Below are 24,410 nucleotides of genomic sequence, written 5' to 3' on the forward strand. Positions count from 1 at the left end.
TATATTATGAAACTAGACATTATGACGAATCTAATGATATATTATATAATAACATTTATTTATTTTATAGAGGTGGAAAAATCAAGTCAACTATGATATATAAATAGTGCAAAAATAAAAGTGATGCATTTAAAAAAACGAAAAAAGTAAAATAATTTTGCCAAAAAATAGAATAGCTGAAACGGTAAAAACGTTATAAAAATAACAAAAAAGCGGTAAAGTGTTAAGACCATTGCGAAACAACGGTAATATACTTGTTTCAAAAATTACCTTTAAGTTTATAAGATTTTGTTTTTCACTTACAATGAACTAGTCGAAATCCATCAAGAGCTAGTTAAAGTAGTTACCTTAATTTTAAAATATGAAAAGTAGTTTTTTTTTTTTTTTTTAAGTAACCAAGCCTTGTTCACTTCCCTTTAAAACAATAGTATTAAGTAAAAATAATTTAAGTCAAGTTAAAATAATTTTAGTTTAGTAAAATTAATTTCACATCAGTAAAAATAATTTAAGTTCAGTAAAAATAATTTTACTTCAGGAAAAACAATACCAGTTCAGCAAAAAATAAGATGAAGTGAACGAGACCTAAAACTTGATAGTTTCATTTCTTTTATAGTACTCCACTACGTGCTTCATATACAACACTCCAAAATTTAATATGGAGTATGGACGTTAAATCTCTGTTTTATTTTTATTTTTTTTTGAAAAAGACAACGGAAACTTAATTAAAATGAAGTAGTTCACTTTTATAGTATTATGTATACGAAGTATTATTCTTAGTATACAAATTTCGCGCGAAGCTGAATTTGTCCCCCTCAAATTTGGATCATTAAGGATTTGAACTCTAAATCCATTTTAACTCCCAATCCTTTTTTCGTCACTGAAGTAAACCCCCGGTAGGATTATTAAGTCTCAACCAACACGGCAACACCTTAAAATATACATAGTACTTCGTAACATTATAACTTAATTATTATATAATTATTGCTTTGTTAAAACAGAGACTCAAATAATAATATGCACTTAATAGCCGTTTTAAATGTCGCCATTAACAACTTTTAAAACAAATAATAATAGGCATGTCCTACTATACAAAATCACTTCTTATTACATGTATAATTCCTAGTATCTAATCTTCACCAATTTTGATAGAAAAGTTTACAACTATCAAAAAAAAGTAACAAGTTGCCTTCATCAACACATGTAACAATCTTAGCTCAAGAGAAATTCTCTAAAAAAAAAAATTAAAAATCTGAGCTTGGTGCACAAGGACTAAAATTAATTTTTTTAATATAAAAAAAAAAAATTAGTGAGTAATAAAATTAAAAAACAATTAAATTTAAAAAAATAAATAAAACCCTTGGGAAGCTGAGTCTGTTGTGGGTTAAGTTAGTGAATTATCTCTCTCCTCTGCTGCTGACTGAATAGCCGTACCATCACTTCAATGGCGGACTCTGCTAACCACAGAAAGAGAAGGCGATTACTCTCTCAAAAAAAGCTTCTATTAGGTGATCATGTCGAGGTATTTTCCATTCTAAATTTTCTTTCTTTTTGTTTTTTAGATTTTCATTCTCAATTCGGTTTTTTTTTAAATGAATTTTGGATTATTTTTTGTTTTTATTTTCCTCTGTTTATTTATACATTGGAGATAATACTTGGGTTTTTCATGTGTTTTTGGATGATATTCTTTTTTATAATCGAATACCCTTTTGTTTGATCTTTGATGGGTTTTCTCTGAATTTTGGTTTTTCTTTGGAATTTTATTTATTTATTTATTTATTTTTATTTTGATCAGATTTTTATTTTTCGGGTGAAATTCTCATGCATTGTTTGGAATTGGGGTTTTGTGTTTGTGCGTGTTGATTAATAATGTTGCATTGATGATCAGAATTTTTTTTGTTGGCAATTTGATTTTTACATGCATTGCCCAATTTGAGTTATATTATCAATTTTGGCTTAATCCAATTTGATTAATTGATTTATATTTTTATCTGATATTACTGTTCTTGAATTTGCAATATAAAACTAGGGTTTGTGGTAAATTTTGTTTTTCTTGCTAATTATCATGGCCCCATGGGATAACTTTTAATCCTGCTTGTTCACTATGTTCAGTGAATGCTGTTGTTTGATTAATCTATTTCTGGGTTTTATTTTATGAATTCGACAGATATTTCAAATATTTAACATAATATGATTCTGATTTTGTTAAAACTTTGAAAGTTAACGACAGTTCGCATGCTTGTTGTAATATCTGGTGTATAGGTGTTAAGTTTGTAGATCAGAAAATGTTGCTTAGGATAATGGATAGTTCTGTGGTTCTGTCAACTGTATTTGTAGAAATCATGGTGTTTGTTCAGTGGAGAATGCAGACTAAGTTATATGGATTTTATGTAATTTCGATTTGTATTTTTGGTTTGTTTGTTGATCATACAAGAAAGTAGTGGTATTGTTGATCATGGTGGGAATTTGCTTGAATGTTCTTGTTAATTGCTTTGTCTGGTTCAGTTATTGACTTGAAAGTAATTGTGTAACTAATGCAGGTTAGGAGTATAGAAGATGGATTCCAAGGATCGTGGCATGCTGGAGAAATCATTGGTTTTGAGGATGGATGGCGAGAAGTTAAATATCTACATCTTCTTCATGATAATGAGGTTGACTTTTTAACGGAAGCTGTGGAAGTTTCTAGTTCAATTGACCGAACCTCCACCACATCAGAAAAATGTGACCGAGGTAGGATTAGACCAATACCCCCCACATTTGGTAAATTGGTAAAAGAGAATCTGAACTATGGCCTTTGTGTTGATTGTTGGTACCACGACGCATGGTGGGAAGGTGTGGTTTTTGACTATAAACATGGTTCCAGCGAAAGGAAGATATTCTTTCCTGATTTAGGTGATGAAATAAGGAGTGATGTTACAAACTTGCGTTTAACTCATGACTGGAATGAGATTTCAGGTGAATGGAATTGTCGAGGGAATTGGTTGTTTCTGGAGATCATTGAGGAGTATGAGAGGGATAGATTTATCCCTGTTTCCCTAAAGCAAATATGGTACGATATGAGAGGAAGAAAAGAATCTGGTGACATTGGGGAGTGGCCTTTTCCTGTGAAGGATAAGCTGGAAGACCTGGTAGCGCAGATCATTGATGAGAATTTAAGGGTAACTATTGATGCATTTCTGAAAGGGTGTATCTCTTCTGAAGCCATGTCAGAATTTCGTGAAGCCTTGTCTGGTGCTGTTGTTCCTTCTGTAGATATCAGCCTTCAAGATGTTGATTCGACTAAACAGAATGATGCTGCCTTTACAATGATTGGCGAATTGTGCAAAAATGCTGAACTGGCAATGGATTTACAGGATTTTACCCCCACCAACAATCAAGTGGTTCCTGTACAACCCAAGGCTCTGTCAATTATATGTTCAGATCAAAACGGGCTTGATGTTAACATGAAGCCTTCTGCAGAGTCCCAGTTTAGTAATAAATCTAAAACTGATGAGAAAAAACAACTGCGGATAAAAATTAAGCGAAATTTACAGCCTGATCATAGTGAAATGAACATCGAACCTGAGTGCTGCCCTCAGTCTATGTATGATTATGCTCAACATGAAAGGCCGGGAAATAATTTGACTACAAAAGTCAGGGGCTATCTCAGTTTTTTGGGTTATAGGATGGAACAGGTTGATAAACTGAAATCTGTACGTTACTCCTCTCCCGGAGGAGGAAGAACGTTCTATAATCTTCGCCAATGTATTGACTATGAGAAAAAACAGGCAGAGAATTCCTCCCTAGCAGTGGAAGATATTCGGAGTGGAAGTCTGAAGTGTACTCCACCGCTTAAGGTATCAAAAACCAGTAAAAAAGGCAGTCAAAAAGGACGGAGAAAAGTGTTGAATCTTAATATTGAACCTAGATATTGCCCAGAAGCTGTACTCAAGTATGTGAGATCATTGAAGAAAAGATCATCGAAGACAAAGGACCCTTTAAGCAAGACTCGTAGTGAATTGCAGGATGAAGCTAGGGGGCATTTATCAGCTATTGGCTGGAGCTTCTGGCCTAAACTAAAGCAAGGAGTGGAGGAGTGGCGCTATGATTCCCCTACTACTAATAAAACATATTATTCACTATTGTCTGCTTGTAAGGCGATTGTAAATGGTACAGAGATGCTTAGCTCTGGTCCAATGGTAGATGTACAAAGTGAAAACTCCAAAGGGCACTCTGTTGAACTTTCATTATCTGATAAAGAGAACCACGGGCGAACCATTTCTCAAAGATGGGCCAAAATTTTTCCTCGGGCTATCAGGAAGTATAAGGCTGGGAAATTTGGGGATAATGGGTTTGCAAAGAGACGTTCTATCAGAAAATTGAGTACCAGTTTCTTATCCAAGAAAAAGAAAGCCTTGGGTAAAGTAAGGACCAGTTCGAATAGCTGTAACCCATCTCGGGTTCTGCGATCAAGCAAAAGAGTACGGCAGGCTGGGACTTGTAAATCATCAAAGGCCCCTCGGACAGTACTTTCATGGCTGATGGACAATGGTGTGGTGTTGGGAAGGGAAAAAGTCCAATACTATCGGCAAGGGGATGATAAGCCTATAGCTGAAGGAAGAGTTACTAATAATGGGATAAGCTGCAGTTGTTGCTCAAATATTTTTTCTCTTAGTGGCTTTGAAGCTCATGCTGGTGGCAACTCCCTCCGACCAGCTGCGAATATATATTTTACCAATGATGGGAAATCTTTGGCTGAACGTCAATTGAAGATGATGAGTCAAAAAATCAAGAACATACCTAGGGAACCACTGGAAAGGAGTAAAGGGAAACGACATAAAAGCTGGAATGACCACATCTGTTCACTTTGTCACTATGGTGGTAAATTACTTTTATGTGATCGATGTCCATCATCATTCCATAAAGAATGCCTTCATTTGCAGGTTGGCTGCCCCCTCCCTCTTATTTGGCTTTAATACTTCGTCATATCTCATCTTATTTCTAATTCTTATCTTTCTTTCCAGGACAAGGACATTCCTGAAGGTAATTGGTTCTGTCCATCATGCTGCTGTGGACTTTGTGGTGAGAGCTACTTTGATATGAATGCAGAAAGCTCTACTAACAAAAGCGTGCTATCTTGTCATCAATGCGAGCGGCAATGTAGGTTTTTCTGCTATCTTTCCTTTTCCTTTTATCGTGTCTATCTCTATAGGCTATAGGTATATGAAAACAGTTTGGTTACTGGTTTGCTGTATACCCTGCAGATCATGCTCACTGTGTAAGAGAAAGAGTGGAAGATAAAATAGATGTTCATCCTACGGAAAACTGGTTTTGCTGTAAAATGTGCGAAAAGGTACTTGTCATTCTGCAACTTCTGTTGAATTTGTGCACACACTTCGGAGTCATACATAACACTTGCTGATTATTTAGATCAGTATGAATTTAGTATTTGAGATGTTTTATCAAATCTTATCCATCCTCCCTGCAGTGGAAATACAAAGAGAAAGTAATATAATTTGATTTAAAGACTATCTTACAAAATATCCAAGTCCACAAGAGCTCATTAATTAATAAACATGGAGTTATTTTTTTGCTTAATGTGCTCCAGTTTTATATTTGAAAGGCTATTGATTATTATTAAGATATTGGTAATTGTTGATCAAAAGACAATTTATTATCTTTTGTATTATGATTTCCCTGGATATGTAACTGTGTATTCAGAATTCCTTTACAACGTGTTTGGATCTCAAAAGAATCTGAAGGAAAGGAGGAGAGTGATGGTTTCAAATTCTTTTATATGGATTGGAAGAAGAGAAGGATTCAATTGCCTTTCCTCATGAAAAATCCTTTAAAATCCGCCATTGCTAAAAGACACTTTTGATATTTGTAAAAGGTTTAGTTAATGTGTGCACATACAGATTAAAACTTGCTTATTTCGTCACTATGTTTTACTCTAGATCCTTCATTCCTTCTGATTTCTTTGTCCAGGTCATCCTCCAAATTGTAATAGATAATTGTCTATAACTATCTTAAAATTTAGTGTGTACTGAGTAGAGCTAACAATGTAGGGGTGAGTGTGAAATAGATATCTTGGCTACTTCATATAGTAATGAAGTCTTAAATTTCTTTACTGTAGAGAATCATTCCATTTACTTGTGTGTAATTGTTGTTTCATGAAGACCTTCGCCGCCTTGATTATCTTTTCTGGATTTGATCTGATTACATGTTGAATTTTGTAGGTGCACTGGGGTCTCCAGCAGCTTCTTGGCAAACCCATACTTGTTGGTCATAATAATTTAACATGGACATTGATCAAACCCATGAATTACCTGGCCTATGAGCATGATGATTGTGATGTTGCTGCCATTACAGAAAATTACAGCAAGCTTGGTGTCGCTCTTGAAGTGATGCATGAATGTTTTGAACCTGTGAAAGAACCTCGAACCAGGCGAGATCTTGTTGAAGATGTTATCTTCTGCAGGGGGTGAGTATCTTAGATCTTCTAGAATGAGTGAATGACGGCAAATGCAACTCTTGTTTTATGCTTTCTCTTATCCATCCTGTTCTCATAACTCATATTACCCGTGTTTTTGGAATTCAGGTCTCCCCTCAATAGGCTGAACTTTAGAGGATTCTATACAGTGCTTCTGGAAAGAAATGATGAGTTGATTACTGTGGCAATTTTAAGGTATATACTGTTATTGATTCCTGATCGTGTATATACAGTGTCTTTGATTATTAATATTTGAGCCTAAAATCAGTTTTCACTTGTAAATGTGAAGGGTGTATGGTGACAAGGTGGCGGAAATTCCACTTATTGGTACCCGCTTTAAGCATCGCCGGCACGGAATGTGTCGAATTGTAATGCAAGAACTTGAGAAGGTACTTTGCCTCCTTGCATATTAATTTCTGCTCATGTTATACATTAGATATCTTGTTAGATCTTGATTAAGTAACACATTTCATCAGGGGCATGTTTTGATCTAAACTTGAACCTCTCCCCCTTTCTTTTGTTTGTTTTTTCGACATGAATATTGTACGACTCTTTTTATTCCTGGGAAACCCTGTGTCATTTTTATTTGGCCATGACCCTGATGACAGGTTTCCAATTCAGCCTAGGAATAAACTTGTGGTTCATGATTTTTCCATCACTGCAGCATAATAATGAGATTGATGCATTTCAAAATTGCAACTAGTCATTTCTTACACTTTTTTAAAAATCCAGAACCTAATCGATCTAGGAGTGAAGAGGCTGGTTCTTCCTGCCGCTGCAAGTGTGTTAAACACATGGACAACGGCATTTGGTTTTATTCCAATTTCCGATGATGAGAGACGTGATTTTCTGAGTTACAGCTTCTTGGATTTCCAAGACACAGTTATGTGCCAAAAACTTTTGAGAAAGCATCCTTCACCTCTACTCCTCATGTCTAGGGATGTGTCTGGTAAGCATTTTTTTTTTCCATTTTGATTTCTGAATGATAAAATGTTACTCAGATGAGTTGTCATTCAATTTTTATAATTATCTTTTGGGCTGCTGCAGGTGTCCATCATCAAACTCCGCGCAATGTAGAAGGAAACAGTGTTATTGATGATCCTGAAGGGAACAGTCCCATATCTGAAGTTTCCCAAGAAGACCAACTTGAAGGAGAATTAGCCAAGTATGCCCTTCCTTGCTTAATAGATCAATTGAAGATCTCTCCATCTAGAACCTAATTATAAAATGGAAGTTGGATTAAATATCTTTAGATCCAAGCCAACTAGAATGTACGATTAAAATGTCATAGCTTCCATACCCTTTTACCTGTGCAGAATTGTAATTATATCTTTATGATAAACCTGCCAGGGTGCACATACATGGATAGTAAAAGCTTGGGAAAAATTCAACTTCATTGTCCTGTAACAACATCCAAAGAGAAACATCAGCAAAAATGAAAAATGATAAGCTATTCATCTTGCATATCATCGTCATGAGTATTCGGGTCATGGAGACTTTTTCTTGTGGAGTGACTTACTAAATTCTTAGTTAATTAGCATCATCTGTACAAAATACTGTGAACCAGCTAGATACTGCTAAGATCCGTTGAACTGGTAAAGCTAGGTTCAACTCCAAGATTAGTTAAATTGCCTCCCCCCCCCCCCCCCCCCACACACACACACAAAATCACCGTTTGTACAAGAAGCATATGAAATATCTTAATTAGAGTATTAGGTTCCAGAAATTTTGTGTTTCTTTGCTTCCGATGCCTGACTAGTCTGTTATTTTTATTTTTTGATATGCCAGTGACCAATATGAGGAATCAAATGGTGATGATAATGGTCAAGACACCCCTGTTGCTATGGTAGAACTTAATTTTCCTTCTTTCAGATTTTTTTGTTGAACCTCTGTCCATGGAATGTTTTTACACAGTTTTGTGCTTACAGGTGACTGATACAACCAATCTAGGAGGTGAACCATGCAACTCCTTGGAGTTTAAGGAGCAGAAGATTGAACGCGATAGATGTGAAGGAAATTTAAAGTTTTACACAAGAAAGAAGGCTGTTGAACTAAGACCTCCAGTTCCTCAAACTAACTGCTCCAAGGTAGAAGTAAGTTGTAGATAGTTTGGACTTCTGGAGACTGCTAGTCCTCAAATGCTTGTGCCTAATACAGGTTTCAGTAAAACCCCAAGAGGCATAATCTGGTAAGAGTTAGTATTGTGATGCCGGGATTTTGCTATAAACCCAATTTTGTAACCTCTCTATGTATTAGGATAGTTTATCAAGGCGAAGCTGAATCAGAGGCGTTAGGGGTACCTTTTTTTGAATAGTTTCTTGTACAGCTTCTGTTTCTTTTTCCGACAAAATCCATAAGAGCTTATTTTGGTTAATCTTCTGTTTGTAAAATGCTCTTAGTGGAAATTAATTCTACAGTATAATTGGAATGCTATCTATAATATTTATTCGTAATTCATCTCCATATGTTTTGCCCCTTATTCCACATCAAGTACCATCTTAGAGGACATGCCTAGTTTTGGTCTTCCAATTTCTGGCCCGAACGTTGACCTGACCTTATTTCATCGGATTTGGCCTGATATTTTTTGCCTGTATGGGCATACTTTTTTTTTTTTTTGACTCTATCCTTGCGCCACCGGCTAATCGGCTATCTCGTCCTTGATCTGGTTTAAGTAAGTGATGCTTTTAGCATGCAGAACAAGAAAAGTAGGAATTCCACATTTGTGGCTCATTGATATACAAAGGGGTAAAACACTAATAATGTCCTAAGCATGTAGGTGAAGGAAAGTAAAGAACATCTATAATTAAATCCTCCAAAATTACCTTCAAAAGTAATCCTTTACTTTCTTCAACAATCCTTCAGCTGTTGTTCCTCGGATCACATGTTGTGCCTAAGTTGAGATTCTTATTATGCATACTATTGCAGAATTTAGAAAAATAACATTGGATCTAATAAATTGAATGTATTACTAAGGCCCTGTTTTCAACTTATTAATTTGGATTATACTCTAATATTTTGTAAAAAAAAAATAAAAATTAAGTTTTGTTAAAGAAAAAAGAAAAAATTAGTAAATTCAAAGAATATAATATCAAATTGGTAAAATTAAGCTTTAAATTAACATATATTATCATACACCAATTTAAAGTTCAAAATCACTTTTCCATTTTAATTTTTTGATGCAACTCTAAGGAAAAGGTTAGATACTCTACACATGGACAACTCTATACTATAACGTTTTATAAATTTAATTTAATTTAATTGCATTAAATATAATATTAATAAAATTTAAGTTTAATAACAATTAGGTAAAGTGAACAGAGTCTGATAAATTCAATAAAAAAAATAATAAAATTAAGAGGTTGTTCTCCTAATACTTTTTTTTACCCTAAAAGTAAGGTGAATTAAGTAAATGTTTAGCAAAAATAAAGTCAAACAAAAATAAGGTAAGCATTTTTAAAAAATTTAAATTTAGCAAAATCAAGTTTATCTCAACAAAAATAAGCTGAGGAGAATATAGTCTAATCTGACAAATAGGTCCCCAAAAATAATTTCATACGAGTAACAAATAAGCTAAGTTCAACAAAAATCGCCTTCAGAAGATAAAGCACGATTCCCTTTGCCACACACACCTATCACAAACTTCATTAGTTATGACTAGTGAGTCAGTTTTTAAAACTCTAGCCATCTTCAATTTGTGATAGTTCAAATTTTTACTACCCAAAATCGTATTTGAATTCTTAAACTCTTTTATCAATTAATTAAGATTCGTTCTCCTGAACCTATTAGATTACTCGGAGAATCCAAAATCAAGCTTTTTGTGACAACTAAAAGAAACAAGTGAACATAACATAACTTGATAAGCAAACATCTCTTGCAATCCTTCCTTGTTCCTCACGTGTACCTTTATATTGTGACATGCACAAACATTTTCTTCTATTCCTTCCCTTTCATTCTCTCACTAATCTCATAAAATTCTCTCCATCTTTTTTTCCAAAGTATCTTTTTGTTTTTTTCTTTTTCTTTTTCTTTCTATTTTCCAGCTATTAAAAAGCACTCTACAAACCTCATTAACCAACAAAAAGCCTCTTCAAATGGCTTTTTCTTCATCTTCATACTCTGTTTTTACCCTGTTTTTGTGTATAATTCTAACATTTACCCTTCATTTTAGACCAAATTCTTCAGCTTTATTAGTGAAATTAAGACACCATTATAGAAATCATCACAGATTACAAAACCCAGTTGTTCAACCAAATCAAACATATTCATGTAATCTTTTTGTAGGAAATTGGGTTTATGATAGTTCTTACCCTATTTATCAATTTCATAAATGTCCCTTAATTGACCCTGAATTTAATTGCAAATTATTTGGTCGACCTGATTCTAATTACCTCAAGTATCGTTGGCAACCTGCTTCTTGTACCCTCCCTAGGTACACTTTTTTATTACCTCGGTCCGTCCGAGGGAATTTCATTTGAACTAGTAATGTGACAACTAAATCCAGACGTCGGGTTTTTATTTCAGGTTCGATGGGGTGGAATTTTTGGAGCGGATGAGAGGAAGAACAGTGATGTTTGTAGGAGATTCATTAGGTAGAAATCAATGGGAGTCTTTGATTTGTATGATTTCATCTGCATTGCCAAGAAGATCTTCTCCTACTCATATTATCAGAGGGGACCCACTCACCTCCTTCAAATTCTTGGTAAGCATTTTGATTAAGAAATTTTTTAATATATTTTCTTGGAAATTTAGCTAGTTAGAAAATCCTAATTATAATTAAAATACAAAGTTTACACTAATAATACTTCCTACATTAGTTCCTTGTTATCCACTCGTATAAAGTGTTAAAACTATTCCGTAATTGACTTGTGTCCTTATTCGTACATTAATACGAGTACTCATTTACAGTTTGTGGTCACACAATATTGTGATTTATGTATTAGAGCAAAAAAAAAAAAAAAAAAAAAAAAAAAAAGTTAATGTAAGGTTCAATAATTTTCGTATATTACTATAGATTTTGTAGAAAAAGACATTTTTATTTTCAAATTTGATTTTTATTACATTGTATTGTCTATAATTTGGAACAAAGTTCGAAAATTTTGTGAGCTCGGAGTCAAATTTGGTTAAAAAATATCCTAGAAGGCTAAAATAGTTGGGGGCCAGCTTGAGTGTTTTTATGGATGATTGTGATCATGAAAAGCACAATATTTTTAACCCTTTTTGACGTGATACTTGTATTAACAAATTTTCTTCATTTTGGGGCACTAAATGGGCCCACTAAAACTAGTGATAATCAATTTTATTGTACATGAATAATCAATGTGCCAAGGGAGAAAGATAACATTACTCCAGTTTGTTTCATGAAATTATTACTTGGCAATTATTTGCCATTTACATTATTAATACCAACAATAATTCTAATTTTAAGTTTTTTGTGTATGTTAAGTTTGCCTCAAATATAAAGGGAGTATTAAGCTCTTTGTGTTCTTGTGTGGATTGAGTTCACGATAATTATTGCAGGGTTACATCTAAATCATGTTGTTGTATTTTTTCAGTGATTGTTTTTAAATACTCATGCCGGGATTATTATATTATAATTTTATTACATATTATGCTTAAATGATGCTTATTTACAAGGGATGATTTAAAGGAGACTGTACACCAAAAGGCTAATTTGTTCGAAAAATAAGTCCGATGCCACGATAATTTTGTATGTAGGTCGAATTCAAATGAGATTATTATGTGATTCTAAACAATAATGTTTGGAAGATTATTATAATAAAATATTTTTGGAATTGTTAGAAATTGAACACAACAAAATGCTTAAACTTTGTGCTTTGAGCCAGCATGGAGTGTTGGTGTAACATGTTTTCCTAGGTTAACGATGTATTCCCATAAGTCAAACATTAATGTGATAAATCTATCTAATCTTCCACTATTGAATTTTGTTTATTTGGTCCTGTTCAATTTAAGGAGACAATAATATTGAAATAAAGTAGAAATAATGTTAAAAGATTCTTATAATATGGTTTATGATGCAGGAATATGGCGTGACAATATCATATTATAAAGCAACATATCTAGTGGACATAGATGTAGTTCAAGGCAAGAGAATTCTAAAGCTTGATGAAATTTCAGGCAATGGAAATGCTTGGCTAGATGTTGATGTGCTCATTTTTAACACTGGTCATTGGTGGACTCACACAGGATCTCTTCAAGGGTAAGTCTCAATTCATTTATTTAATTTAAACCTATATATTTTTTGAGTTATATGTTAAATACTAATCTTAAAAGGTCTAATCAATTTCGGAATCCAAGAAGTTTCATTTTATGTACTCTCTTCGTCCTTAATTTCAAGGCATTATTCCCAATCTTATTCTTTGTCGAAATGACTTTAGGCTAAAAACTACTCCGTTGTAAAATGTTAGATGCTTCATGAAATATTTTGAATAACACTACTCGCCGGTTCTTGCAATGAGGCTTATGCGCACATAATACACTCATTGGTGGCCTGGTGGGGAGCATTATTGTAGGTACTCCTAGGCCATCAGCCAAGAGCACTGTATAGATTTTGAAAAAGCCCTCCACAATGTGAACAAGCTATGGCTTGTTAGTGATAAAGCTAAGTTGTCAGAATTGGTATGTTTTTTCAGAGGGAAGACAACTAATAGTACAAATATAAGTTGAATAAATACATACTTGTATAGTTTCTGAATGTGAAAATGTTATGGTGGCAGATGGGATTATATGGAATCAGGAGGAATGATGTATCAGGATATGGATCGGTTGACAGCCTTAGAACAAGGCTTGACGACGTGGGCTAGATGGGTTGACACCAATGTGGATACTACAAGGACCCGGGTTTTCTTTCAATCCGTCTCTCCAACCCATTACAAGTAATTTCTCCTCAATCTCTCTGTTTTTCCCACATGAACCTTGTAAAAAATTATCATATGCCAAATGACTGTTTTTTGAATGCATGTGGCAGCCCAACAGAATTGAGTTCTGGATCACTGGCAATGACGAAAAACTGCTACGGGGAGAAGTCTCCGGCTAATGGAATGGTGTATGCCACTGACAGGTATCCAGCAGATGATGCAGATCAAATGAGAGTGATAGATACAGTGCTTAGCGAAATGAGCATCCCTGTGTATCTGCTTGACATTACAATGCTGTCAGCTATGAGAAAGGATGCGCACCCTTCCATATACAGCGGCGATCTCACCCCACAACAAAGGGCTAACCCTCAAAGATCTGCTGATTGTAGCCACTGGTGTCTCCCTGGCTTGCCTGATACTTGGAATCAAATATTTTACACTGCACTGTTGTATTAATTCTATTTTTTCCCCTGCTAATATTAGCACTAATTTGTTTATACATTAGACAATTAACCCAGAAAAGGGGAATGAAATTTATAGTTTAGCTGTAAATTTTACAGTAGCAATACAGAATGAAAAGTAGACTTGACAATTCAATATAACTATACAAGAAATGTCGTATAAAATTTTACTTACTCTGCAAATGAAAATGAAATCTAGTATTCTCTAGCAAAGACACAAAGAAAAGCCAAATATATTGATCAAACTCAACTTTACAAACTGTTAGAGATGCATCCACATCGGATCAATGAGGAACCAATTGAGCCAAGTAAAAAATACTTTCTCAAAAGAAAAATTCCTCTACGGGTGAAAGAATATTGGCATGTTACAAGTATCTATTGAGTATACACCTCTCTTAATATTTAAAGACACTGCATGACTTCTGAACCTTACCAAAATTCTACATATTCAAAACTGCGAAGAGAGAGAATCAAGTCGAAAGGAGTAGTCACTTGAGTCTCATGGGCATAACTCTTCAAAAAATTGATAACCACTTTTGTAAGCACAAAAGGCTTGTTTGAGAGCTCCAACCTCCTTGATTCAGTCTTGATGATATACAAAAATCTCACTATTCCTACACCACATTCAAACCATGTACGTCATGCCTACTTGCATTAGATGAGAATGAGGCACACTCAAGTTTGCAGTTCCTCTGCGGCTGTTCTTCCGTAAGAAGGCATAAAAATAATTTACAACAAGCTTTTTGACAAACCAAGAATCTTTTCTTGCCCTAATATCACCATGACCTAGCAGATAAACAACCCCGGATTCCTTAGCCTGATGAATGAAGGACAGCTCCCTCTCAAGACTTTGTTCTGGATCAGATGTGTCTGATGGAGTGTCTGGCTTCATCCCTCCAGAAGTGCTTGGCTCTGAAATGCGCACATTTGTGTCATTGAAATCTGTTAGAAGAGGAACGCCAAGTGAAAAGGAACTTCCATTTTGGGCAACAAGGAAATTTGAAAAAGATTCTTCCTCGTAATCTGTATAGTCATCCCCGTCACCGTCACTTTCTAGAGATCGTTCTTGTGCTTCTCGGCGAATAAATTTCTCAAGGCTGTCAATAAGTAACTGCTCGAATATCTGATGAGTCTCTTTGCGAACATCTTTATACCCATACCTGTCCATTATCAAACCATTTTGACTCAAACTCCAAGGACGTAGCAGCATCTGACCATACTTTTATAAATGAAAATGCAAGAGAACATATCTTCATGAAAATGCAAAGGAGCATATGTTCAACTAAAAAATAAACTTACCGGGCAATGCAACGAAACATGTGATAACTCTTTGAGCACACACGTCGGAAGAGGAATCTTTCATTCTGTGGCACCATCGACACTGGGACATACTTGATGCAGACAAAAATAATCATGGAGTGAATAGCAGGAAGGGTGGTTATGAAATGACCAAATATGGCTGGTATTCCCCTTACTAGCTCATTATAAACCAAGCCTATACCCGGAGCTCTAATGGTCCCAAGATTAGGGCCCAGCTGTCGGAGAAGATCCATTGACATCTTTTGCTTGACTTCAGTCTCGTATTTCAGTTTACTCCCATAGTTCCATACACACATCATAAGAAACATAACAACAGCAAATAGCAGTATGATCCAACTTCCATCACCCACAAACCATAAAACTGAGAAGAAGAAAGTTAATTCTATCCCCATGAAGACAACAAGAAAGGCCACAACAGTAACGATATTTATCTGCCAAATAAGAAGCATAACAAGGGTTACCAAAATTGTTGTCATCATCATAACTCCCAACTCAGCAATTCCTGCCAAAAAAAAAAAAAAAAAAAAAAAAACCCTATTAGAATTGAATTTGCAAATTCGATTCAAAAATGGAGCTAAGAAACTTAAACTTGAACACTTAGAGATAAAATAAGCATAGATACATTTCATCTTCATTTATTGCTGGAACCAAGATGAAATGGAATTACCAATGAATTGAAATATACATACAATAGAGAAATAGTAGAATAAACAAAGATGAAAGCACTACTAATATGAATTATGACAGTTAATCATGATTCTGCTCCATCAACAAGATCTTGTATTATTCTTGTAGAAATTCCATACCACCAACAGTTAATGAAGTAACAAACTTACTCTTCGTTGCTGTCTCTACTCAAGCAACATAAGCTCCAAAAAAAGCATCATACCATACCACCAAAGAAATGACTCGTCCACCAAATTACCATGACCTAGACCCCTGAGCTCAATACTAATGATCTATCCATTGCATCCTTTCTAAAAACCAGAATAATTCATATGACCCCTTACCAATCTTAGGGTTACACAAGGTTGTGAAAGAAGGAACAGGTACTTCTTTTCAGCCGATCGGACTTAACAGGCTTGATTAGCAATTAAGTAATAATATCCACATATTAATAACACAAAATCAAAACACCAACCGTGAACTCCTTATTTAGTTATTCTCACTCGATAGGCTCAACCAGACAATCTAATCAACCCTATTCCAACATACTCCTTAAAAGAATCAAACTAAGATATCAATAAAAACAAGCACTTTTTCTCAGTTGATCAAGTTTCACTCTCAGTTCAGCTCTGTCAGCCTTCCTCCATTGTTCGACTTTTCTACAATCACCTAAATATCTGAAGTTTGGTACACATCACTTGCATTTTATTTTTTATATGTTTAATCAGCAAAAATATTTTCATTTCTACAGTTACATTCACAAAGACATTTTTGGACCAGTGCCAGAGAAAACCAATATAACAGGCCTTAATACTCATAGCTATTTCATCACTTTTTCAGCACAAAGAAAGACAAATAACAAAAGGAAAGCAATTTGAGAGACCATGGAATAAGAAATTACCATATGAATTCCCAATCTCCGTAATACTCGGAACAGAGCAGACCAACACCACACTGGCTGCAAGCAAAAACCAGTTCAGAACAGGAATGTAGATCTGGCCCATGAATTTTCGAGATGTATGGATAATTTTAAGTCGAGGAAAGCAGCCAAGTGCAGTTGATTGCTTTATACACGAAAATGTAGCAGTAGTCATATCTCGACTAGCAATTAGTGCGGCAATGTTAGCAATAATGAAAACAGGCCAAAAGGCACCACCTGAAAAGGCAAATGAAACATTTTTAGTAAGTGTCTCTTTTCCCAGTAATATGTAACAGAAGAAAATGCTTTTTAATCTACAGATAACACCCTCACCCTTCACCCAACCCCAAGTGGATAAAAAGAACCTACATAGCTCCAACTATACCATGCTATCGAAAGGTACCTAGGGTAGTAGTATCCTAGTGAAAGCTTACATATTGAGTTGCTAATCAGCTGCAAAGAAGTAAGAATGGAAAGAACAACCAAAGGGACAAAAAACACACACACACACGCACACATAAACACTAGGGCCAACTGATAGGAGCATAGGGACAACAATAGCTTCTCCATCTATATAGGTCATCGAATGAAAATTAACCATGACCATTCTAGCAAACAAAGGCCATAGAATTTGTATTTTAGTAACTCACATTGAGCAAACCCAGGCAAACTTACTAAGGAGTAATATTAATGAACAGAATCCCCATCCTCCCTGGTGGTAAAAAAAGTAGCCCATATGGAAAACACTACGCCAATGCTTAATCAAAGGTAAGAACACGAGGCTAGAACATGCACAAGACAAAAAGTATTATAGTAGTAAAACAAATAAAGCTAAGGCTTCTTTCACATCTCTCAGATAGTCAAATCTTCATTCTATTTGAGAAAGGTTGCTGTTTAAGTTTGAAGTGCAAAAGAAGCCTGAGTTGAAAGGCTAATGATGCAATGCCGAGAATATAATAGATTATGCCCAACATACTTGAATGAACAGCAAAGCTACGGTACAAGGATAAAACTTACTAGGTACAGATGAGTAAAATGCTTGGGCGCAATCTCCTGGATTCTGCATGAGGTATGCTGCCTGGCCAAGGTATCCCAAAAGGAGGCATGGAAATACAAGAAACACAAAAGTGAGCTGCAAACAACCAACAAAAATATCAGTGAGATATTTTATGATTCAATTTTATATTCTTATAAAATCAATAAATCACAGAAAGTGGTTAATAGCCCAAGCCACTTTACCTGAACTGATCTCACTGAAAAGTAGCAAAGGTCAGCAAACATAGCTTCAGAACCTGGACAGCAATTTTTCAAGTAAATTAAGTGATTTTGAACAATGGTCAATAAATTCAATACCACTACAAAGTTAAGATACTTTCAAACTTGCAGCTTAGGTAGTAGTTCTAATGTTGTGATACCCTAACATCAAGCAACGACAAGAGGAGCATATTTGACCTACTCTGCTATAATACATTGAATTTTTCTATTCAAATCCAGTCTATAAGTTAAAAAAACGAGTCATCTTAATTCTAAAGTTTCAAGTAAGTTTAAAAGACCATAGGAGCAAATTTCAGATCCGTCCTTTTAAAAGAGTAAAGACATTTAAATCAAGCAACAATAATTGGAAGAGGTCAATAGTTAGCTAAAAAAGAACCAAATGTAGCCGTGTGTATGTGAGTAGGTGGGGCTTTTTTTTTTTTTTTTTTTTTTTGGGGAGGGGGGGGGGGGGGGGGGGGGGGGTGGGGGTGCGCAATACAAATAAGCAGTGCAATAATCTACCATCAATGAATTGGGAAAATCAAATAAGATCCAGCACAAGATAGCAGTAATCATCTCATGATTCTCATCAACGGTATACTAAATGTAAATACCTGTTGCACATAGGAGACAACCCCCAAGAGCATACCAAGCCTCTATTTTGTTCCTTTTGAAATAGAAGTAGATGTGGATAGGGTTAAAAGCCTTCCAGACATCTCGATCATACTTCAGCAAGTTGTGGATTCCAATGCCAGCCAGACAGCAGAACCATATGAATAAAGCAGGGCCAACAATGAATCCCATTTTGCTGGTACCATATCGCTGCAGGCTGAACAGGAGTATGAGAAGTGCCACAGCAACCATCACAACTTCCTCTGCACAAAGAAAGATTATAAAGATCATTGCAGGCTGTAAGGTTGGGTTAAGCCTAAAATACACCATTCAAGCCGGCAGATGTAACAAACTACGAGAAGCAGATCCAAGCAAGGATACCATTACAAGTAGTGTACAATAGTATATTAGCATGAATGCAACTGAACATATGATACGGGGAAATGCTTGCAATTCGAAGAAATAAATAAAGAAAGGCATTATCATGGCTGTAATATTTGCCATTACAAGGAAAATAGAAATACCAAGAACCGAATAGCCACCAACAGATGTGACTATACAGCATACAGGTACTAGACTACAAAAATGAAGTATGAAAAATGGGCAAGACTGGTAAATAACAATTGTTACAATTAAGCTTTCCGAGAAAGAATAAATGTCAATAAGGACATACCATGCTTTATGGCAGATATTCCAACCTTCAAACCGTCAACAGCTGACATCACTGAGAAGGAGGAAATGAAACAAAATCAGTAAAGTTAAATGTTCCATAAAACGAATCCCCACATGACAAAGCAAACAAAAAAGCACAAAGGGAAGCACAAGGAGCAGCATAAGCACCTGACATTGCTGGGGTAACAATCCCATCAGCTATGACCATGGAGGTACCAGCAAGAACCAACATTAAAAGAAGCTTCTTCAAGCCTAAGGAATTCTCCAGACGCTCCTTGATCTTAAGAGATCTCTCAAGCTCTGGAGATGGCACCTTTAGCCTGAAGCTTGATATACGAGCATCTGATGGAAGTTGATTAGGATTGAGACTAACCCTTGCATGTCTACAAATCAATGAATACAAAGCAAATGTACCACCTGCAGTATTACAGGCCAATAAAGAAAAGAAAGTCTAGATTAGTCAATGCAGAAAATAGCAAAATGAAGCTTGAAACAGAGATCTAAAAAAAAAAGTCCAAAGAGATTTGGCTAGTAACAAAAAAGATATACCTTCACCATCATCATTTGCCCATAAAACAACAAGTATATACTTGACTAGAGGAATTAGGATTAAGGTATACAAAACAAGCGATAAAGCACCAAGCACATCCTCTTTTCCTTTGATAGGGGCTTTGTCAAACATCACACTGAAGGTGTATAATTGACTAGTTCCAACATCACCAAACACAAACCCAAGTGTCTGGAAAATAAGTACAACATCCCTCCAAGCACCAAATTCCTGCAAATAAGACTTTCAGAAATCAATTTCACTTTCTGATCATGAATTCAATGTCAATGATCACACAATGGTTGGTTCCATCATAATGTATTAACAGAAGGCATGCCTTTATTCACCCTAGGAATAATGGTCCAACCATCCAGTTCAATACGGATGATAAAATAAATAAATAAAATAATAATAATAATAATAATAATAATAATAATTTACAAGTCCGTAGAGCCTGAATGAAGGACCTGCCCAAAGTGAAATAAGGGGAGGGGCAAACGCATTGTTAAATCTATGGAGTATGGGGAACCAGCTAGCACTTTGAAGCCTACATTGTCTTTAAGGGCTCAATATAATGTAATAGTATAGGCTTAAAGTGTGGAAAATGAGAAACGAGACAAATCCCTCTACCATAACAGTATCATACCTGGACTACACCAATTCTCTAATCTCTAGTTCTCAACAATAAAAAAATAAATAGAACATTCAGCAAGCATCAGAAAACACTTATCTTAAAGAACCACTTGATATATACGAGGGTGACTATCCCCCAGAATGCATCATGCTACTGATTTCCCATTCAAATCGGCAGCAGACAGACATATACCTCAGCATATCTTAAGATCATTTGATTACGGAGTAAATTACTCTATAGGTTTCCCAAAGATTGCCCCATAGCCCAATGTTTCACTTTATTAAAGGGAAGGCAAAGTTGAAGCATGTGAGTTGGTGGAAGAGAAAATTGGTGGGAACAATATTAAGTTTGTGAGATGAAAGGAGTGGTTACTCATACCCACTTATGGTATGTGACAAATTCAAAGGGACATAAAAAAATGGATTATGGGGAAATATTTGAGGGATAGAGGAAATAAAACATATAATTGGCAGTAGACTGAAAATAAGAGACAGAACAAGAAGGCAATCAAACTTACCTGGAGTTAAACCTACGAATCCTACATTCTAACGAGTAGAGCTAACAATGCTTTTTATCAGAATAGATAAGACAATCGTGCCAATGTGCCTGAAGCCCTGAATACCAGTAATACCACTGCTCTTGTTACTTTGCATCAGCAAACGAAGAGAATCATTAGTACAGCTTCACTAAAGACCCAAAAATATTATGACTTAATTCATTGCTTTGCTGATTTTTATTATAAAAAGTCCTGAAATCAATTAGTGGATTTTCTGTTTGATTCAATTCCTACATTTGATCAGAAAATAATGAGATTTCTAACATTGGGGCCAGAGCAGGTCATCTACTACAGTCTAATTGTCTCTCTACAAACTTATGGCAAGGCAAGGACTACAAGTGCTTCAGCTGTTTCTCTAAATTAGGTATAGTGAAAGAGTTGCATAACTAATCAAGTAACTTGATGTTATCTTTGTCTCATTGCCCTGTGAAGAGGGAACCAGGCAATGGGAGCATAACAGCTTCATTTTGCAACAATGTTAAGTACTCTGTAGCTCTCTTGAAACAGCCTATGTACAAGTTGAGTTACACATACGGCTGTATGACCCTCCAAAGACTTTTTATGTTGGATGAAATTGCATGTCTTACTGATTGTCCCCTGCTTTTATTTTGCCGGAAAGTAGCACTCCAAAATGCTTTTCCAATTTAAATTCTAGCAGTGATAGCCTCCCTGAAATAGCTTGTGCAATTAAGGAGAAAATGCTAATTATTTTGTGTTTTATTTGGACAAGTTACATGCTTCTTTACAAGCAAAACCTTCATGAAAGTGATTGAACAATTATTCTCTTCACCTAGAATTGGAATTCCGGTTTGCTTTTATTGAGGTTTAGTTTGGTTTTGTCTGATCTAATTTCCTGGATGAGAGAAGGTAACAGGACAAGGGACAGTTTCAAATTTCTTCCTCGTTTAAAACACAACCTTCCAAAGTTTAACACAACGTTGCACGGAACGCGGGACGGCAGCGCGTTCCCCGTACTGGGTCGTATGTCCCAAAACGCGGTACGGACTCGTCCCGGTTCGTTGTGGTGCGCGATTTGGAACGTCGTTGATGGAGTACCCATTTGTGGGTGCAAGAACCTAATCTAAAGAACCTTCTTTAGCTCTTTGAAATTAAGAGGAGCAGCAATGTTCTACCGACTTGCCATGGAAAAGCACGATTCAGCTTTACTGAAATTTATTATCCTGATAAAGACAAAATTTAGCTTTATGGGGAAGGATTATCAACTATTAATCCACTCTTGGATCTTTCTCCTCTGTTCCGAAATCTAATTTGATGTAAATGCCAGATTGATTTGCTTCCTAAAACAATCCCAAAGTACAACTCTACCGCAATACCAGCCACAACTTCCAAATACATAACGGATTAAACAATCTAATTTCCAAACATATCCATCGTTACACTAACAGCCCCTTCCAATACACCCTACTAGGACTTCTGCCCCACGCAGATATGGAGTCGACGTAAACAGCATTACCCCAATCAGCCTATGACCGAAAACCAAAGTTCCTTGCAACTAATTTACCTTAATGAAACAACAGCAACAATCGTCTTCTACTCCATAAAGAGAAGCACATACAAATCATCTAAGTTACAGTTCATTCTAATGTACTCCAATATTTATAGTATTATTTGAAACATTCAAACAACAAAACAGGAAAATTAATCCTAAATTCTTCACAAAACAGGAAAATTAATCCTAAATTCTTCACGAAACCTCAAACAGTATGATCACAAGCAAAACAAAAACACTAAACATCAATAATAATCACAAAAAACCAATGAAAATGGAAGATTAAGAGAGAAAGTGAGGAACCTCAAAATCATGTCTATGAGTACCAGGAACTTCAAGAGCTTCAACATCGAAAGAATCAACCCTAGGACCAGTACGAATCAATCTATGCGTAACAACATCTTCTTCATCTTCAGAATCTTCGCCATTCTTCGATCCTGAATCATCTCCATCATCTTCCTCATCATCATCATCAACTCCGATCTCTGATTCATCGTCGAATTGATACACCCAACGAGACTCCATTGAATCGGTTTTCACAAGACTTTCTCTCTCCTCGCCGTCTTCCTCCGCCATTGAACGATGAATCGATTTAATTTCCGACGTGATTTCACGAAATTGGTGCAGCTTCAAACCCTAGGGATTTTGCGGAATTTGGGGATCGATAAAATGAGTTCAAATTGAAGAGTTGATGCTTCAATTGAGCTTAAAGTATAATTATGGTGGAATTGAATTCTGGGAAAAAAAAAAATGTAGGAAGAAGAAGAGAGAGAGAAAATGTTCTTACTTCTCACTGTAAAAACAAAAAAATAAATACAATTTTGCAAAAAAAAATAAAAAATAAATAAAAATTTCACGCTGGTTAAAAAAAAAAAAAAAAAACAAAAACAAAAACAAAACAAAACAAAAAAATCACGCTAAAATTATGGACAGTTTTTAAATGGCTACAATAAAATTGTGGCCATTATAACTGAGTGAATCACAACCCTGAGATTAATAAAATTCATCATACCCATCCATTTAGTTGACTTTAAAATAATAAAAAAAAAAAATAAATAAAAAAAAAACTTTTTTAATATCAAAAATTTTGGTCGAAAGAAGGATGAAATTTCTAATTTATCTTACTTGATGTTTTCAATTTTTCCATCTTTGATATCATATGATTGGTTTCTGGAAAATTATAGACAAATTTCACAATTTTTTTTTTTTAATCATCATCTTCTTCTTTTTCCTCCCTTTTTCTGGTTTTCTTCAATGAATCGGAGGATGATTCATTTTTTTGATAATTTTGATGCAAAATTATGGGCCTTGTAGAGCTATAAAATATATAATGCGGTAATTAGGTTTATATTGTTGATAAACTATAATCAAATGTTGATTTTTAATTGAGATGGGAGAATCATTTGAACTAAGAAATTTCAAGAATATGCATACATGGCAAATTTCATAATTTTCGCTTTAGAAACTGTAAAACAGGTTTTTATTTTTATTTTATTTTTATTTTTTTTATTTTTTACTTGTAATCAAGAAACTTTTTTTTAAAAAAAAAATAAAAATAAAAATTAAAGTCAATTGAATGAATGGACAAGATTGAACATTAATAATAAAGGGTCAAGATTAAAACTAATTACAATAGCTACAATTTTATTGTAGCCATTGAATAGTCTTCCCTAAAATTATAGCGCGAAAATGTTTATAAATACAGAGTTTTAAACTCATTCATCACTTTTACATAACAAAACTTCAAATTCCACTCTCATCTTCTTCATTTTTTGCAATTTCTGTCTCATCTTCTTCATTTTCTCTGCGTTTTCTCTCTCATCACTAATGGCGGCTAACAATGGAGTTTTTATTACCTTCGGTTCATTCGATCCTACTTTTGTTCCGATTGCAGCCCCCGACGGAGGTAATTAGT

The 24,410-nt window shown here is 35.0% G+C and overlaps 3 protein-coding genes across 3 annotated transcripts; 2 read left to right on the plus strand and 1 right to left on the minus strand.

Annotated features, from left to right (window-relative positions):
• Nucleotides 1–1,386: 1,386 nt before the first annotated feature.
• Nucleotides 1,387–8,930, plus strand: LOC145571689 (uncharacterized). Its single transcript, XM_081630718.1, has 11 exons — nt 1,387–1,519; nt 2,538–4,919; nt 5,001–5,136; nt 5,241–5,329; nt 6,216–6,460; nt 6,578–6,664; nt 6,759–6,858; nt 7,202–7,418; nt 7,517–7,634; nt 8,258–8,315; nt 8,398–8,930. The coding sequence occupies exons 1-11, from the start codon at nt 1,442–1,444 to the stop codon at nt 8,575–8,577; spliced, it is 3,690 nt and encodes a 1,229-aa protein (XP_081486844.1). The 5' UTR covers nt 1,387–1,441; the 3' UTR covers nt 8,578–8,930.
• A 1,501-nt stretch (nt 8,931–10,431) lies between these two features.
• LOC145570101 (protein PMR5-like) lies at nt 10,432–13,941 on the plus strand. Its single transcript, XM_081629093.1, has 5 exons — nt 10,432–10,898; nt 10,991–11,168; nt 12,508–12,686; nt 13,204–13,362; nt 13,455–13,941. The coding sequence occupies exons 1-5, from the start codon at nt 10,561–10,563 to the stop codon at nt 13,798–13,800; spliced, it is 1,200 nt and encodes a 399-aa protein (XP_081485219.1). The 5' UTR covers nt 10,432–10,560; the 3' UTR covers nt 13,801–13,941.
• Nucleotides 13,942–14,018: 77 nt separating this feature from the next.
• Nucleotides 14,019–23,300, minus strand: LOC145570100 (potassium transporter 7-like). Its single transcript, XM_081629092.1, has 10 exons — nt 22,799–23,300; nt 19,798–20,026; nt 19,417–19,665; nt 19,250–19,300; nt 18,579–18,839; nt 17,950–18,002; nt 17,728–17,842; nt 16,693–16,947; nt 15,105–15,627; nt 14,019–14,965 (listed from the first exon to the last, which is right to left on the minus strand). The coding sequence occupies exons 1-10, from the start codon at nt 23,069–23,071 to the stop codon at nt 14,431–14,433; spliced, it is 2,544 nt and encodes an 847-aa protein (XP_081485218.1). The 5' UTR covers nt 23,072–23,300; the 3' UTR covers nt 14,019–14,430.
• Nucleotides 23,301–24,410: the final 1,110 nt, after the last annotated feature.

This window comes from Chenopodium album, chromosome 12, assembly GCF_948465745.1.
Source record: "Chenopodium album chromosome 12, dcCheAlbu1.1, whole genome shotgun sequence".
In the NCBI taxonomy this organism is placed as follows: Eukaryota; Viridiplantae; Streptophyta; class Magnoliopsida; order Caryophyllales; family Amaranthaceae; genus Chenopodium; species Chenopodium album.

Excerpts from the sequence above, each read along its gene's own strand:
- LOC145571689 (XM_081630718.1), top strand. The coding sequence starts at position 1,442 with ATGGCGGACTCTGCTAACCACAGAAAGAGAAGGCGATTACTCTCTCAA. Across the intron at positions 4,920-5,000 it reads AAGAATGCCTTCATTTGCAG|GACAAGGACATTCCTGAAGG; the intron begins GTTGGCTGCCCC and ends CTTTCTTTCCAG. Across the intron at positions 6,665-6,758 it reads ATTACTGTGGCAATTTTAAG|GGTGTATGGTGACAAGGTGG; the intron begins GTATATACTGTT and ends GTAAATGTGAAG.
- LOC145570101 (XM_081629093.1), top strand. The coding sequence starts at position 10,561 with ATGGCTTTTTCTTCATCTTCATACTCTGTTTTTACCCTGTTTTTGTGT. Across the intron at positions 10,899-10,990 it reads GCTTCTTGTACCCTCCCTAG|GTTCGATGGGGTGGAATTTT; the intron begins GTACACTTTTTT and ends TTTTTATTTCAG. Across the intron at positions 12,687-13,203 it reads CACACAGGATCTCTTCAAGG|ATGGGATTATATGGAATCAG; the intron begins GTAAGTCTCAAT and ends TTATGGTGGCAG.
- LOC145570100 (XM_081629092.1), bottom strand. The coding sequence starts at position 23,071 with ATGGCGGAGGAAGACGGCGAGGAGAGAGAAAGTCTTGTGAAAACCGAT. Across the intron at positions 20,027-22,798 it reads CTCATAGACATGATTTTGAG|GAATTTGGTGCTTGGAGGGA; the intron begins GTTCCTCACTTT and ends TCTTATTTGCAG. Across the intron at positions 15,628-16,692 it reads GGAGATTGGGAATTCATATG|GAATTGCTGAGTTGGGAGTT; the intron begins GTAATTTCTTAT and ends TTTTTTTGGCAG.